General features: G+C 29.0%; 1 protein-coding gene and 1 pseudogene across 1 annotated transcript; one reads left to right on the top strand and one right to left on the bottom strand.

Annotated features, from left to right (window-relative positions):
* Nucleotides 1-4,824: 4,824 nt before the first annotated feature.
* Nucleotides 4,825-6,275, top strand: LOC107626892 (uncharacterized). The gene is made up of 2 exons (XM_021115546.2): nucleotides 4,825-5,088; nucleotides 5,640-6,275. The coding sequence occupies exons 1-2, from the start codon at nucleotides 4,834-4,836 to the stop codon at nucleotides 6,273-6,275; spliced, it is 891 nt and encodes a 296-aa protein (XP_020971205.1). The 5' UTR covers nucleotides 4,825-4,833.
* Nucleotides 6,276-17,279: 11,004 nt separating this feature from the next.
* Nucleotides 17,280-18,763, bottom strand: LOC148573112 (UPF0481 protein At3g47200-like; annotated as a pseudogene).
* Between the last annotated feature and the right edge of the window lie 430 nt (nucleotides 18,764-19,193).

The following is a 19,193-nucleotide window of genomic DNA, read 5'->3' as shown; positions in this document are numbered from 1 at the left end:
TGTTTAAAAGTGTGATTTGTTCATTTAGTTATATTTTAAATAAAGACAATACTTTTATAAATATCAAAATTTAATTATACAATTCATCATCCAAAGATCAAAAGAATATATTTTTATAGAAAGACAATTATAAAATCTTCATTATAGTATTTACTTTATAATAATTCAAAAATACTATTTGTACACTAAAATTAGCCACTAAAATTAACTACCAATATATATATATATATATATATATATATATATATAATTTAATTTATTTTCAATGTATATTTATATTCTAGCATATATTTTATACTGATGGTTAACTTTAGTGACTAATTTTAGTATACACGTAGTATAACTCTTAATAATTTGTCTAGCATAGTCTAATCTGAATTCATTTATTATTTGTACAATGTTATATTCAATTATTCAACCACCACCCATTTACTTGTAGAATGTTATATTCAACGACCAATGTCCTTGCCCAAAACAAGTTAACTCGCTCTCTTTATAAATTTTCACATAGTTTATGGTTTAGATGCCATTAAATGAGAATAGTCTTTTAAATTTTTAGTATTTTGATAATTTTTATCCCTTTAAAAGAATATTTTAATATCATAAATAAGTACTTTAATATTTTTGTATTTAAATATAATTTTTAAATAAAAATATTTTATGAATACGTGCGATAAAATATACGATCTTTTTTGTTCTAAAATTGACTGATTCAAGTTGCAGTACTATAATAAGTAAATAACTTGTCCAGGGTAATCCAATCCAAATTTTTAATAATTTATTTCGAATAATATAATATGATTAACAAAATTTATTATTTTTTTATTACTATTTAGTCAATACTAAACTTTAAATAATAAAATTTAAACTCTAAATTTTAAATTTTAAATCATCATAATATAAAAATAAAATATTAACTCTAAAAATATTGACTAATATTCATAAAAAAAATTGTCCTAATATTTCTCATTTATTTGTACAGTGTAATATTCAACTACGACTGTCCTTATTTGAAACAAGTTAACTCGCTCTTTATAAATTTTCACGTAGTTTATGGTTAGATGCCACTAAATGGGAATAATTTTTTAATAGAAAATCTTTTTAAAACTTTAGTACTTTTGATAAATTTTTTTAAGTTAAATTAAAAATACAAAAAAATTCTTTTTTTTTAAATTATCATTTTTATTTTTGAAAAAGAGATCTTTGAAAAATATTTTAACATAATAAAAAATAAATGACTATTTTTATATTATTCTATCTAAATATAATTGTTAAATAAAAAGTATTTTTTTTTTTATAAAACATAATGATTGAAAGTCCCAATTAAATCACATATGCAAGTATCTAAGTCGCAGTACTAAATACTAATAATTTGCCAAGCACAACCCAATACAAATCTTATAGAAATAAATTAAGATACAGAGCTAATATATGTCCTAAATACCAATGTTCTAAAAACCGAACTGGACCGGCCGGTTTGATCGGATTAACCGGGAATCGGTTATCTGACCGGTCCAATTGATGTTTAAAACCGTACAGTAAAAAATCGATAAAAAACCGATCAAATCGGCGATTAACCGATAAACCGGTTGAACCGGACAGGTTTTTAAAATAACTAGTTCTCTAATCAACATTAAAATGGCGCCGTTTTGGTCCTAACCCACCCCCCCCAAAAAAAAAAAAAAAACAATGCTCAGCCCAAAATGAGAACACCCCTCCCCCTTCAATCTTCCACAAACGCACAAAGCCTCAAATTGATATGACCAACCCTAACCCTATCAGAGCAAAATCATTAAAGCTTTTCAGCCACCATCAGCCCCCACCACTCTCGGCGGTGACAACCAGTGATTGCCATCCTTGCTTCTCGAAGGTATTCTTTCCTCCTCGCGTCGTCAAGCCCAAGGGTGCCATCAAGCCCGAACCTATCCTCCTCCTCGTTGCCAGAAGTTCGTCAAGCCCAAATCTGTCATCGTCGTCGTCGAGCCCGAGGGTGCCGCCATTGCCACCGAACGTTTCTGTTGCTCGATGTTGCGAATGTCTACTCAGCTCTGTTCTCCTCGCCGTCGCAAACGTGCCTGTTCTCCTCACCGTCGTTCCAGTGCCTCCAGAAGCTTCCTTCCTCCAACAACAAGTTCACCTACAACTGCGACAACCCCACCTTCAGCTTCCTCGTCAATAATGGCTTCAGTCCGTTCCTCTCTTTTTCTCTCTTGATCTATTTTTTTCTGATTTAATCTTGTGTATATATGTATGCATTTTTGCTTAGATGATTGTTAGGGTGAAATTCTCATTGTGTTTGAGTGATTTGAAATGCTGCATTGTTGTTTTTCAGCTTACTGTGTTGTTGCGGATGAATTTGCTGGAAGTCAGGTTCTTACGTTTCTGGAGCGAGTGAAGGATAATTTTATTTCAAATATTGCGTTTCTGTTTTGTCCCTTTGTTGCTCGTTGAAGGTATGCTATATTGCAAGTTGTAACTGCAACTGAAACATGAAGTTGGGTTTTAGACTTTTCTTCTTTGAGGTTGTACCAATTTTTTAGGAGAACTGTTTGGATGGGTTGAATGTTAAAATAGAAGTTGGTCAATTATTGGTAAATCTCTTTTCTTTTAGGATTTTCATGGGGCAGGGGATGGTTTATTTTTCACATCTTGAAAAAATATTGCTGCTGAGATTGGTTCATAGCTATTTTTAATTAGTAATTTGATATTAATTGAGCGAATTTTGTTTAATTAAATAATTATTGACATTGTTGGTGATTGTTGATTGAATGTGGATAACTGGATATAGTATTTTATGCCATAATTTTATTTTGTTCTAAATTTTTATGTTTGAATTTGAATGTAAAATTTTAATAATGAGATGAGATATAGTTTAATTAGTGGGTGGGTTATGAAAATTTAAATCTTATTATTATATGAATGATTGAATTTAAATTTTAAAAGATTTATATTATATTTTTAATAATTTTATTTTATATAACGAAATCGGTTCGACTACGGTTCGACCACGGTTGAACCATTTAACCAGTTATTCGACCAGTTTGATGACCGGTTCAGTTATCGCAACCTTACTAAATACATAAGACATAAGTTGAAGTTATTTTTTAAGAAAGTTTTTATAGAAAACAAAATATAAAAATTGAGTTTTTCATGCATTTGTACGTTGTGTATTTATTAAAACAAAAAAATTTTAAAATTTTTATTAATAATAATCTTAACATATATTTTTAAAATACATTATAACTAAACTCATATATTAAAATTATAGAATAAAAAATTTTAAATAAATTAAGTTAAGATCTCTACTTTCTAATGAGATATTCATGAGTGAGGTAAAGTTAAATTTATTTTGTCCCAAATCAAATCAAAAATATTGATTGGGTCTAATTTTTTAGATTTTTATTTAAATTCTTGACCCAATAAAATCTCGTTACTTTTGGATTACAATAAAATCGGGTGGATCTAAATAAGATTAAAAAAAAGTTTAGATGAAGTTTAAACTTAAAACAAAAATAACTTGATACCAATAAAATTTAAAATACAAAATAAAAAATTAACACAAATTTATTTTATACACAAATTTCAACTTATCGATTTGCAAGAATATATCCATATACCAAGAATCAGATTTATTCTCTACTACTAGAATTGAACTACAAATCAAGTATAAGCTCATCACTCGGCTAAAATTAAATTAGTTAATGTCGCTAAGGAATTTTTATTTGCTTCCATGGTAAAAAACAGTCATATAACATCATCATCGAATAAGTTTGAATTTTGAAATAATATGGTAATCCATAAACTCTGAGAAGGGCGGATGAATTTGATGCCAAAATTAAAGAAATTGAACAAATAAATAAATGCTAACTTTTTAGAGAGGGCAATTGTCAAGCATACAACAATCCAAATCCAACAGAGTCATATTGAAGAAAATAAAGAAATGAAGCTAATCAAGCTATAACCCCTGATTGATAACTCTTTTAAATCTTTAGTGGCCATAAAATTTAAAATGTTTATATTAAGTTAAGGTATTTGTTATGGTACTTAAAAAAATTTGGTGTTTAATTGATCTAGGTTAAATAGCTAATATTATCTCATTTAAAAATATATAAATTAATTAATTTTAAATATATAAAATTTGTTATGAAAAATAAATTCGACAAAAACCTGACATCATCAAGTGATAGACATAAAAAAATTGGCCTTAACTTAACAATAGAGGAGCTTTAATTTGTATCTAAAAAAGGGCCAAGTCTTTGGTGAGAAAAGATTATTGTGGACCTCGAAGCATCTGTAGGCGATGTTACATTTAGAGAAAAGGACAAATAAGTCCCTGATCTTTTACCCCGAACATTTTTGTCCCTGACCATTGGAAAATACATTTAAATTCCTGACCTCCTTGAAAATAGGACGAATCAGTCCTTCCGTCAAAAAGCCACCGTCAGACACAACGAAAAAGTCTGACGTGGCTTCCCTTCGTCTTACCTGACATGACGGATGCCAACGTGGCACGTTAGTGAGATGGAGCATTTGGAAAGTGGACAAATAAGTTCCTGGAGCCCATAACTACGTCGTTCATCCACTGTGCCTCACCACTGCCATCATCATCATCAACAACAACAACCATGCCTGTTGGAGGTTTTTCTCTTTATAGATTTTGATTAGATAGGCACAACACTTAAGGTAGGGGACAGTTTTTGTGGGTGAAGAAGAAGGAAGAAAAGGTAAGGTTGGTGGTGGTGCATGTGGGCGTGGAGCTGGATGGTGGTGGTTGAAGGAGGTGTTGGTGGCAGAGGAACCATCTTCAAAGGTTAGGGATTGACGAGAGCATCAATGTTTCCTACTATTACCTACAATCCGCCTGAAGATTCTCTAAGCCAAGATGTGATTGCAACTGTGGAGAAGAGCATGAAAAAATATGCTGACAACCTCATGCGATTTCTTGAGGGAATTAGTTCAAGGTTATCCCAATTGAAATTATATTGCTACAATCTTGACAAATCTATTGGAGAAATGAGATCTTATTTAAATCGTGACCATGGGGAGCAAGATTTAAAGCTCAAGGCCCTTGAAAAACATCTTCAAGAGGTATGCTGCTTTCATATATATTCTTAGGTTTAACTTCATTTTATATATTACCTAGTACCTATACAGCACTATCCCACATCTGATGGAAGAATACTTTGGATCTTGTGTTAATGAAATCCTGAAGTAGTTATACATCAACTGAAGCAATTTTTTCCCCTTCCAATTCAATTGCAGACATTCTTTCTCAATTGGGAAATCCAACCATATTCCTTTCTTGATTTGCAAACCTGTTCAACATAACAAGATAGCTATACTTTGTTTATCTGGTCAATGAAGCACCATTCATCAATCACAAACCGGACATTAATCTCTATTGCTAGATTAACAATTTGTTATTGCTCGAATATTCTGTGTTTTCTTGATACTGTTCCAATATACGCAAAAAATAACTTTCAGCTATGAGCAGTGCAGAGTAAATGAAGCATTTAACTCACAATGTTCTGTATTAGCATGCTTTCATATATCTGTTCACTTTATTAATTGATTATATAGACTTTGAGAAACAAAGATTGTTATTGCATGTATTCATTTTCCTTACGTTGGTTATGTAGGTTCATAGATCTGTACAAATTTTAAGAGACAAGCAAGAGCTAGCTGACACTCAGAAAGAATTAGCCAAGCTTCAACTTGCTCAGAAGGAATCATCTTCCTCAAGCCACTTAGAGGAGAGATCATCGCCTTCTACAACAGATCCTAAAAAGATTGATAGTGCATCTGATGCACACAACCAGCAGTTAGCTCTTGCACTTTCTCATCAAATTCCCCCACAGCAGCAGCAGCCGCAACCGGCTGCACCCCATGCTCAAGCTCCAGTAGCAAATGCGTCCCAAGCCACCCAACAACCTACTTATTACATGCAGCAACCCCCCACTCCATTGCCAAACCCTCCAGCTGCTCCCCAGCTCTTTCAGAATCAGTATTTACCATTGACAAATCAACAATACCAAACACCCCAACTTCAACAAGACATGTCGCGGGTGACTCCACAACCAACACCATCTCAGGTAACCCCATCCCCAGCTGTGCAACAGTTCCCTCAGTATCAGCAGCCACAGCAACAACAGCAGCAGCCGCAGCAGCCGCAGCCACCCCAGCAGCAGTGGGCTCAGCAGGTGCCATCTTCACAGCCTCCCTCAATGCCACCCCAGATAAGATGCTCATCGAGCCAAACAAAAAATTTGCAATGACCTTCCTTTCCCTGTCAAAATTCCCAATGATCAGATACTATTTGCAACCATCTAACATCTCGGTGCGACGGCGACGTTTCCATCTCCAGCCTGAAGCGCATATGGAACTGAGCTTGAACCAGACTTCTCTTCTCTAAATCCACTTACGCTTCTTCTTGAGGTTGATGATGCCCCCTGCGTTGCCATTGTTAACATACGCAGAACTCTTCTCCTCACCACCAGCCACCAGCCTGAACGAAGAAGCCAAACGAATTTTAAGATTAGGGCACCTATCTAAACGACGTAGTTATGGGCTCCAAGGACTTATTTGTTCACTTTCCAAATGCTCCATCTCACTAACGTGCCACGTTGGCATCCGTCATGCCAGGTAAGACGAAGGGAAGCTACGTCAGACTTTTCCGTTGTGTCTGACGGTGGCTTTTTGACAGAGGGACTGATTCGTCCTATTTTCAAGGAGGTCAGAGATTTAAATGTATTTTTCAATGGTCAGGGACAAAAATGTCCGCGGGGTAAAAAGTCAGGGACTTATTTGTCCTTTTCTCTTATATTTAAAAATTTGAATTTTTTAAATTTTAAATTTTTATTTGAGAGGATAAAGTGTGATTTTTTTATTTTTGAATAGTTTCTTTTAGAGTAATTCTCCACATACAAGTGATTTTCAATACAAGCCATATAAGTCATTTATATTCACGCCGTTTCACGTTTTTTTTTGTGCCTCTTCTTCTTCTTCTTCTTCTTCTTCTTCTTCTTCTTCTTCTTTCTCCGTGTCTCTTTTTCTTCTTTTTCGTAATTTTTCTCTCTCGTTATCATCGTCATCAACACCACATATTTCTCCTTCTTTTTTTATTGAAATTTCTTCTCCTTTTTTCGTTTTCTCTTTCTCCTTCATCGAAATCACAGAAAAAACGAAGAAACATTATTTAAGGTACTGTTTTACTGTTCTTCTAGATTTTTTTCTAGATTGTCTCTGTCATGTGCCTCATCCTTAACCAGCAAAACATTAAAAGATTTCAAGAAGAAATATACTGTCTCCCCCTATATTGGGTGTATTTCTTAAATCTTTTGGGTGTATTTCTGTAATTCTTTAGGTGTATTTCTGTAATCGTTTGGTTTATTTCTGTAACTGTTTGGGTGTATTTCTATAATCCTTTGGATGTATTTCTGTAATCGTTTGGGTGTATTTTTGTAATCGTTCGGATGTATTTCTGAAGTTCTATCATCTTCAAAACAATTTCAAAACTTGATTTCAGAAACCATGAAAATCGAAAAAAACAGAAGGAGATCGAAGGCAAAGAGAGAACGCTTTTCCATACAAATCATACAAGTCATTTATATTCACGCCGTTTTCACGTTTTTTTTTGTGCCTCTTTTTCTTCTTCTTCTTTCTCCATGCTTCCTCTTCCTCTTCTTCTTCTTCTTCTTTTTCTGTGTCTCTTCTTCTTTTTCGTAAAAAAGAAAACGAAGATGAAACACGTGAAGATGGTTCAGTTACGCGCGTGTTAGGCCCAACTTGTAAGACTTGTAAACAAAAATGACTTGTATGTGTAGCACTCCTCTTTTTTTTAATATTTTTTTTAGTTCCATCTATAAAATAAATGATGAAAGATCACATTTTATTCTCTAAAATAAAATATAAAATTTAAAAAATCAAAATTCGTTGCATTAAATACATGTTAAAAAAAACGTCGTTTTAAGGCAAAACAATGTTGTTTAACTTAGACAGTAATCACAGTTAGCTTGACAACAACAATAAAATCAGTTAAAGACGATAGTTCTGTAGGATTTAGTGCCCTCGAGGGTTGGATATTCTTCATTGTCATCTCCTATATACATATATAACAAGATGTGGTCTGTTAAAGTTAGCTCCGATTCGCATCACTGAACCCAATCGATCTTAATCCATTTGGCAGAAAGTTTGTCAATCGAACTCGCAAAATCATCAGCTATTTTTTCAGTATGTAGATCTACTATGGAACATGAATGCGAGGTGAATGGAGGAGGCTAAGTAGCCGTCTGTTGTGCGTTGTGTCCAGGTGCTAAACATATTTCCTATCGAGGGCCTCACCTCAAACTCCATGCGCGGTGAAGTAGGACATGTTTTTATTTGTCCCAATTCTATGGGATTGGTGCATGATGATGCTTATATATTCATTTTGGGAAAGTGTATTAAGTGGTACACATGTTTTGTAGCGAAGACATAGATTGTGCAGAGGAGATAGTATCATCGAATCTGCGAGCAAATTCACTAGGAAGGGTAAATATGGTGTGTTTTTTTCAGATGAAGTAATTTTAACCTTAAAGGTTTTTTCAATTTGTCCCACAATATATAAACTCTACATAGTTGCAATCGTATTTGGCATAGGGTGTGGAAGTGAATCCCGAGAGTGATACAGAGTTGATTTCCACAGAGCTTGTTAAAAGAAAAGAGAACGAGGGGTTTGTTGACATGTCGATGGTGATCATTGATGGCAAGAATTGAGTTTACTAGTTTGCTAGCTTGCTATTCCAAAAGATTAAATTGATATTTTTTTTAGGAATTAATTTGTCTAAAGTAAAAATTTTCAAGGACCTCATTATTATTTTACTCTTATTTTTATTTGTTTTGGTCAAGTACTTTACTCTTATTTTTTTCCTCAAGTATTTTGCTTTTTAATTTTTATTTCACTTTTATGTTTATTTAAAGTTCATTTATTTTTTGTACGTTCATTCATTATAATTAGGATTTTGTTAGGTAAACAATGATTTTTGTGAATAATAGACTTTAGAATTGACCTAATAAAATAAAAAAAAAAACATTCAACTCCCAAGTTACCTCCTAAACTCTAATATTAAGATAACCATCCGCACACTTAGTAAATCCTATACTTTTCTTTATAATTATCTACACTATTGTTAATGTAATTTCATTAATATTTCATATATTTTTTATATAAATAACTTTTTCAACACACTAAGTAAGTTCTGAGTCGAGTTTCTTTTTTTTAAGAGAAGTCCTATCTACTCCCTAAACTAAGATATTGATACAAGTTTGATTCGACATCCTGTCGAGATTAACAAAAATCAAGCGAAACATACCTACTCACTCACTAATTCTTGGCTTCTCAGAGTCTAGGGAGTGTCCGAAGCTACCCAAGGCACCTTCACGTTCACGGAGTCAAAGATACCATAGCTGTCGCCTCCGATAAAGGCGGTGTCGGAAAGTCTACTACGGCTGGTATAACCCACAAACCTTGACAATCCCCTTTTCTGCTTTCTATTTATGACAAGTACCCCATTATTTGTTGACCGAAAAATTCTGTTGACAAATTACTCTCTTAAGATTTGAATCTACGTTATAAAGGCCATTATTTCTATGCGGAGGAACTAGTGTTCCGCATGGTGGCAGTGACAGTGTGTTGAAACTGTCCTTATTGACTAATAATCCCAATTTGATAGTAGCAGCATGAGGGGTTAGGATATGAGTAAAACACTAGAAATAGTGCAACAACAGATTTCTTTTAAATATCATGAGCCATCTAGAGATTTTGGATGCTAGTTTAGTCACTCCAAGTTTAAATGGAAATCACTGTAGTGCTTCAACCTGTATTATTTGGATGTTATTTTAGTCTTTAAATAGATGACCATTGTGTTCTACTTATGGCTGACCGGTACCCTGAGAGCATGGTTAAGGATAAAATGAGAGAACTTTCAAATTTTTTCTTTGTCCAATGCATTGAAAACTTAAATGTTTCACATCTCCAAGACAATCCTTTTTATTTTCTTCTAATTCTTACCTTAGCCAAACCCTTATTTTATATGAAAAAGTCTAGGGGTCAGTAACTTTGTTAAATTTTGGTTAACATGTAACTAGTAAAAAAAAGTGAGTCATTGGATAAAATTTTATACCAATCTCACACCATTAAAATTATCATTGATGGCTATTTAATGACTATATATCACAAAAATTGTTGACTTCTAGCATTCCTCATAAAAAATACTGTTGATGTAAAAAATCCCCGAATAACTAATTTAATGAGGGTGTATGTTTTAGGAGCCAATTTAAATATTTACTCAATGTAATATTCTCTCACAAGTGCTCTCTGGAATTAAAACTTGTGAGCTGAATCCTTGTTCCAATGAGTCGGGATTATTTATTACAATAAGATGTCATTTTAACAACTAATGTGACTCTATAGTATAGTCTATACCATGTTCAATAAGAATTTGTTTTAAAATGTCCAGATCCTTCTGTACTATATGCATTCTAAAATTTTAAATTAGAGCCATTTCATTGAATTTAAAAGAATTAAAATTTTAAAATTATATTTAATTTAAAGATAAAGTATATTTTTTATCTTTAAAATTTATCAAAAATTTTAAAAATACTCTTAAATTTTAATTTGTTTTAATTTTATCCTTAATATTTTAAATATGTATCAATTATATCTTTTTATCAAATTTTTTTGAAAACACAACTTTTTTAAAAAGAAAAGTTATTAGACAAATTTAACCTTATTATTTAAAGGAAAAGTCTAGGAGGCTAGCAACTTTATTAAATTCTGGCCAGCATGTAACCAGCAAAAGAAAAATAAGTAATCCCACGTCATTGGATGAAATCTCAAACCATTAAAAACATGGGTGATGCTAGGTAGCCAAAAAATAATTATCATATAGGAATATTACATAAAATTTTCCATTCTCTTGATAAGCAAGTGACATATACTTCCTTATCACTTATCCTCCTTATCACCTACTATTTTGCTGCATGTTTGGAGTCATTAATGTTCTTTCCAAAATTAATTTCAATTTCTTCCAAATCAAATCCCTAACATCTCTCAATCATATTATTATCCATTAAAATGCAATAATTCTCTGCAAAAAAATATGAAAATTAAATTAAAAAATTTTAACAACTTCTACTATACAACTTATATTTTACATATAGACTATTAAAATATCAAAAATAAAATATAAAATATAAACAAAAAATTAAAAAATAATTTTTTAAAAATAATTATTAACTCGTCATATTAAAATCAATAAATAAGCATACATATGAATATTAAATAAAAATATTAAAATAATAAAAATCATGACCTATTAGTGCACATATAAGATAATTTGAAAAATACAATAAGACGTATAGTTTAAAATTTGATAATATTAATCATCAAAATTTATTAATTATAAACATTATAGTAATGAAATTATAAATATTATGAATACAAATTATGGATGTTATTAACATGAAATTATGGATGTTATGTGTATGAATTTATAGATGTTATTTGTAAATTTATCAATTAAATAAATTAATTTAAGAATTTGATATTTTTTAAATTCAATTATGATAAAATTTAAAAAACATCTGTGTTAACTTTATATATTTACATATGCAATAACTAAAAAATGATATGTGTATGGATGTAATATCTAATAAACATGAATTTAATTTTTAGATGTTAGTTGTATGTAATTATGGATGTTATGTATATGTACGTATGAATGTTATGTGTATGAACTTAGTTAGTATACAATATAATTATAAATGCACATAAAAGCGCAAAAAAAAAATAGTTTATTACCATACCTCATCAAAATTAGTGTGATTTTTCATATTATCGAGAATTGGTTGACTGACAACAACCCCGTCGGGTGAGTTCATCTGTTCAAATTCTTCATCAGCACCTTCTACCATTGGTACCGTATTAAGGTCGAATTCAAATGTCATACTATTTGCAACGATAAACGCGACTTCTTGTAAAATTTCTTGACTTATACACTATTGTGCTTGCAATGGTATTAGAGTCACGATATTTGAATAATCATAATTAAATTAATGGAAGGTATATATTACAAAGAATCAAGTGCAAGTAAATGTCTTAACGAAAACAAAGAATTAATGATTTTTTCGTATTTCCATTGATTGATATTAAATGCCTTAAGCGAAATAAAGAATCAAGTGTAATTAACTCAATTAATGTATATTATCATTACCCTCCATTCTTATTATTATTATTAATATTTAATGTATTATTAAATATAAAAATTAAATTATAAAAGGAATATTAAGTATTGATTACAAGAATGCCTAATAGTAAAGAATATGATATTATAATTAATATTATTAATAAGTAGAATTGATAAGAATATGATAAGTAAAATGATAAGAGAGTGAGATAAAAAATAAAATTGTTATTAATAAGTGATATAAATGAAGTAAATTATAGAAACTTTTGGCTAATTATGGCTGAAAATTTTTTGTTACCAAACTTTTTCCTAAAAACATCATTGATGATTACTTAATTACTACAAATCACAAAAATTAGTGGCCCTAACACTCCTCTTATTTAAATGGAGGCTACTCAGATAAACACGCCTAAAACGTCTTTTTTTAAAGATGTCTTTATATTGTGTTTTAATTGGTTTTGGTATAATTTATTCGGTGTTCCTCATTACATATTATTAAATTCCTCAAAAGATTTTCTTTCCAAAAACAATAAAAAACATTTAATTTGGACTAAAACAAAAAAGGTAATAGATTAACTATTAGATTTTTTTTTAAAAGATTATTTACATAAAAAAATATATCACATTCATCAAAATATATATATATATATATAAAACAAGATCAAGCGTTTAAAAATTTTTATAAATAAAAAAAATAATTAATTTATATTCGTATAATATATAAAATAATTACTATATTATTATTATATTATAGATTAAGATTCACTAATTTAATTTTTTTTATTTTTAATATAAGTATTAGAAATAAATAAAATTTTTATAATTAAATGTAGTGTAACAAAATATATATAATATTAATTAGTTCTTAAAAATTTTAAAAAAATAGTTTCTCATTTTAGTAAAATAACTATTTATTAAAGTAGACAAATTAATTATTTTTTTCTCATATACGGTTTTTTTAAGACATAAAAGCAATTAATTAGGACATTGGTTAAGATAATTAAAGTCACTATTTCATTAAATTTTTAATTTAAAGAAAAATCCTAGTTAATTTTGGTATAGAAATTTCGAATTTAAAAACATTGATAAAAATTATGTTGAATTTTGATTTATTTGATTTTCATTTAAATTAATCACTACATAAGTTAAAGTTCTGTTTTGAAGTTATATTCGAGCTTTAATCTGATTTTTAAAGTTTCAATTTACTTAGTTTGATTTTTTAACTTAGGTATCCGTGACTCATATTAGGGTTTTAAGTGTTTAGTTGAAAATAAAAAATAAGGTAAAAAAATTTCAATTGTCACATCAAATAGTCGCTAGAATGTATAATGTAGCAGTCGTTAGTCCATTTCAGCATGTCGTTAACGATTTTGTGAGACAGTGACAAAAATAAGAATAGGAACCAATGTGAGTCATAACTATTAAGTTGGGAGACATAATTGTTAGAACTGATTAGGAACCAATTGGGAGACATAATTTGTTGTTACTTGATTAGGAACCAATTGTGAGTCATAACTATTAAATTGAGTAAATCGAAATTTTTGAAATTAGATTGAAATATAGTTGTTAGAACTGAACCAGTGATCGAACCGATCAAGTTACTGGTTCACTGGTTTATTGGTTCAACTGATAAATCACTGGTTGAACCGATAAAACTGGTCTCACGTAAATATAAAATATAAAATAGTTAAAAACTTAAAATTAAAATTTGAAATGCATATCTTCACTAACATTTTATGAAGAATCAAGTCTCAACTTCTAAAAATAACTAATATAAAAAAAACCATAAAATTTTAATACTACAATAGTATCTTATTTTGACACAATAAAAAAATAATTAATTCACAAAGCCTATCATCTAACTATAATATCAGTAGATTTTAACACTAACATCAAAACAAATAACCTTAATCACAATACTAGCAATAAAATAGATCAAGTAAATTAATAAATTTTTAGTGAAATTTATATTTATATTAATAATGGTATATAATTAAAATATAATTAATTTTAAAAATAGAAAAAATAAAAATTAAATTAAATTAGATATTTATGTATACTATATAATTAGTATTTGTCAAATATAGTACTTAGAAGTGCAATGGCTAAGTGGCAAGTAGAGGTTACTTTTGCTCCAAGGTTCTTGGTTCGAGACTTTGTGGAGACATTTTAAAAATTTTTTCAAGCAGACCAGTTTGATTAGACCAGTTTGCACCGGTTCTTACCAGTTCACACCGATTTTATTCCTTAAACGGTCCAAAAAGTAATGGACTATAATCCAGTTCTAATTCGGTTCACTAGTTTTTTGGTCGAACCAATCGATCCAGTTCGGTTTTTACAACTATGGATATAATAATGGTAATTAAGTTGACCATTCAGTTGTTTTAATGGTAATTAAAATCTAATAATAGTTTATAATAAAAGAAACATTCTTTTGCAACAATGAACCTATAGTAATAGTTAGGGGTGTTCATAGATTAGATCATATCCATATAAATCCACAGTATTTATCCGTATCTGATCTGTAATTTGAGAATATGATCTGATCTGTAAGATGATCGGATTGGATCGAATCGGATCCACACTCTAATCAGATAGAATTAAATATGTTTAAAAAAGTAAACAAAAAAAATTATTGACTTTTTTTTATAAAAATAAAATTTTTTTTATATTTTTTATTTTATGGATATATTTGATATCTGATCCAAACATAAAAAGTGCGAATATCGAATTTGATCTAATGAGTTTAGTGCGGATTGGATCGAAATTTCAGCCATATCCCATCTGTAAACACCCCTAGCAATAATAACTAAAAAATTATAATGATTATATTTTTAACTAAGAGGAAGTGCAAAAAAAAGTACTAAATACAAGAACATTTAATCAAATATTAAAAAAAATTTTACTTTAAAACATACAGTTGGACTTTTTTTGCTCATATATATATATATATATATATATATATATATATATATATATATATATATAATAATAATAATAATAATAATAATAATAATAATAATAATAATAATAATAATAATAATAATAATAATAATATGATAATTGCTTTGTATATCACACAAATATAAACATTTTTTTTTCTATGATGTTAAGAAAGGTTTTGTAAGTCTCTAACTTTGTTGTCGATTTTTGTAGTGTTAGCTCTCATATTATCAATTTGATTCATATATAATTCGGATGATAAATTATTTGGTGACGTGCTTTCTTTTTTACTGTGATATACTTGTTTTATTATTATTATTATTATTATTATTATTATTATTATTATTATTATTATTATTATTATGTACATTAAAAAATAACAGGCTAAATTATTGCCATAACATAATAGAAGTATGGAAGTTTATCATTCTTCTCTAATGGAGGAAACAAAATTCTTTTCAATAATTTATTTAACGTTTAGTAGAATAAAAATAAATTTTATTAGAATAAATTTTAGTATGAGTTTAATATTTTTATTCATCATAAAATATTTATAGAATTACTCGTAGATAAATTTTGGAAAAAAGAAAAAAAACCATGATTTTTAATTTTATTTTTAAATAAAATTTATTTTTAATTTTAAAATAAATCTTATTTTTATTTTTTAATAATATTAATTTTTTACCGTATATAATTATTCAATTATTTTTTAATCATATATAAATAAATTACTCTTAATAAGACTTTTTTGTGTTATTCAATTATCTTTTTTTAAAAAATAATTAATTATTAAAATAATTAAATTTTTCACAACAAAAATAATAAAAAATTATGAATGAAAAAAATTAACCATCCTATACTTTTTTGTATTTTTATTCATATTTTAATTATAAACATAAATATAATTTAATTATATTATTTATGAAATGTGACTATAGATGTAGATAAAATTTAATTATATTACTTATATATAGTTTTATTATATTGTATTGCTTATAAAGTTAGATTATAATTATGACAATAGAATTGTTCTTGTATTTTTATATGTGTGACTAATTGGTGGTGTTAAAACATTACTCTTAATTATAAATAAGGTTTATAATTTAAAAAATCAAAGACTCAATTAAAAAGATACGAAAAAATGATGTTAAAATATTCTAACTCTTTAAAATAAAAATATTCGAAATTTAATTAAAAATTATTTAAAATTTAAACTCAATAAAAATTTATATTCAATGTATTTTGTATTAAATATATTTAATAACCTATTATATCATATTATATCATATTAGTTGAAATTAGTTTTTATAATGTTAATTTTTTAATAACACTTTATTAGAAAAAACCAGCTTTTCAGAATTTTTTAAAAACTAATTAATATTATATATATTTTATTACAATATATCTTGTTATAAAAAAATTATTTATTTTTAATGCTTATATTAAAAATAAAAACAAAATTTAAATTAGTAAATTTTAATCTATAATATAATAATAATATAGTAATTATTTTATATATTATACGAATAAAAATTAATTATTTTTTTATTTATAAATTTTTTAAGAGCTTTTATATATATATATATATATATATATATATATATATATATATATATATATATATATTGATGAATGTGATATATTTTTTTATGTAAATAATCTTTTAAAAAAAATTTAATAGTTAATTTATTACCTTTTTTGTTTTAGTCTAAATTAAATGTTTTTTATTATTTTTGGAAAGAAAATCTTTTGAGAAATTTAATAATATGTGATGAGAAACACCCAATAAATTATACCAAAACCAATTAAAACACAACATAAAGACATCTTTAAAAAAAGACGTTTTAGGCGTATTTATCTGAGTGGCCTCCTATTTAAATAACTTGGTCGAATCAATAGCACCGTAACATTATTACATTACAACATACCACGCAAAACAAAAAAGACAAAAAGAAAGGGAAAGAAAACCTTACATGACAACATTTTTTTGTTCTTTTTCTACCACAATTCGTTGCAAACCATAATTACTTATTGTGGTGAGGATGTCACACTTTTTATTTTGACCTTAATACTTAGTACTGACCTACATACTTGATGAGACTAATATGAATTTCAATTCCTAGGATGTATAGTATACAATGTTTGGAGAAAAGTAAGAACCAACACAGACACAGCAGCGAAAAAGGTAATGTAAGACCATGGGGTATTGAAGTAAGTGCTGCGTAATTGAGCCAAGCAAGTCTTCCCTTTGTTTCTGCAATGTTTATCAATTTGACACCTGACTTTATAATATTTATTGTCATAGCTATAGTCGTTGAGATGTTGGTGTGGCAATACATGGCCTAGTTCATTGAAGAGTTTGGCCACGTCTTCATCGCTTCCAAGCAAATTTTGGAGGACACCAGCTGCTCTGAGATCTTTCACATCCTCGGCGTCATCAATCAAGGAATCCATCAAAGAAAAGTAGGAGCAAAATTCGAAGTCGTGATAAAAGTCCGGACACATCTCATATGCAATCAAGTTGTGATAGAGATAAGGTCTGAGGTCATTAATCACAGTCCCTGGAAGCATCAAATGTCCTCTAAACAAGTTGGAGGTGAAAGAAATGTTAAGCCATTTCCATTGATCAGTCTGGCTTACTTTCACTTGAATACCCGCTTTTTTAAGATCCCCTATGTTCTTATATCTATGCCAATAATCTGCTTCTGGAAAGAGAGATCGAAATGCCTTCTTTATATTAAAGAATGGTCGAAATACCGTTTCTATTGATGAAATAATGATAGTAGGGAGCATACGTATGCAAATTCGAGGACACCACGGGAAATGTACCTCTTTTTGGGATCGACTACCTTCGTAAGAGTAATATGAGAGAATATAGTCCAGTAGATGAGTTGGTACGTTATCCTCGTCATATCTTTGGGAAAAGGTGGCTAAATCTTGTTTCTTCTTTGGTAGGCCCATGGATAGAAAACGGAACAGTATCCTGTTCAACTGAAATCGGGAACCACCGGTAAGTAAGTTCAACAATTTTGCCATATACACCACAACTGGTCAAACTTGAGCATCAACGGTCTTGAATCTCGATCATCAATTTTGCACATAAAATAGAGCAAAGCACATCCATCCACAACCAACATCTGTACTAGCTCCTCATTGTTGTACCCTTCAGTCACGTCCTTACTTAACAGATTCCTCAATTCTTGAAGGTGTTGTGTTACAGTTCCATACAGAAACACTTTTGCATCTTCAGTGTTTTTTCTACCTGATGTACGGGCGAATTGCTCAATATAACGGAACGCCCAAAGGTATTTGAATTGTTGTCCCAGCTGGAGATCACCATTCTGCTCACGGTGATGGATGGGACCAAATGAGATCATTCTGGGTGAACAGTACCTAGAAAAGTTGGATTTTTCACGCAAAAAAGCAGGAACCTTTTGGATCTTGGACCTGTGACTTGGACGTTGAATCTTTATTTCCAATGTTGGCAGCTGAACTCCTAACAGTCGGGTAGCCTGTGACATCTCTTCCAATATTCCCTTTGGTTCCACTACGGAAATCTCGATACCATTCTCAACATTTCTGCCATCTGCATCCATTATTCAATGGTTATTAGCTTCTTCTGAGTGCGACAGACCAAAATTGATCAATCTACAATATCGATTCCTGCAGAGGCAATGGCCAATTTAATCGTTAAAATTTATTTGAACAGTTAATTTGGTCCTTGACTTCTTTAAAAGAATCTACTAATAATTAAATTTCTAACTTCTAAAAGCATTACTCTTATTAGTCTATGCTTAATGCTTAGCTTCTATATTACAATCATTAGTGTAATGCTGATGTCATTTGTTAAATGTCACTTGTAATAATTAATTGACATGAACATTTTTTATTATGATCAATAAAATATTCAAAATTAGTTCATTTGACTTAATTAATCTCTATCAATTTTTATTTGATTAAATATAATTTATTATTTTTTAAAATTATATTTATTAAAGATATAACTATTCATATTATTTTTTTATC

This window comes from Arachis ipaensis, chromosome B2, assembly GCF_059453495.1.
Source record: "Arachis ipaensis isolate K30076 ecotype BB chromosome B2, ASM5945349v1, whole genome shotgun sequence".
NCBI classification, from domain to species: Eukaryota; Viridiplantae; Streptophyta; class Magnoliopsida; order Fabales; family Fabaceae; genus Arachis; species Arachis ipaensis.
The sequence above is the reverse complement of the archived record's forward strand: the minus strand, read 5'-3'. Positions and strand labels throughout refer to the sequence as shown.

Coding starts and splice junctions, on each gene's coding strand:
- LOC107626892 (XM_021115546.2), top strand. CDS start 4,834: ATGTTTCCTACTATTACCTACAATCCGCCTGAAGATTCTCTAAGCCAA. Junction 5,089..5,639: donor TTGAAAAACATCTTCAAGAG/GTATGCTGCTTT, acceptor TTGGTTATGTAG/GTTCATAGATCTGTACAAAT.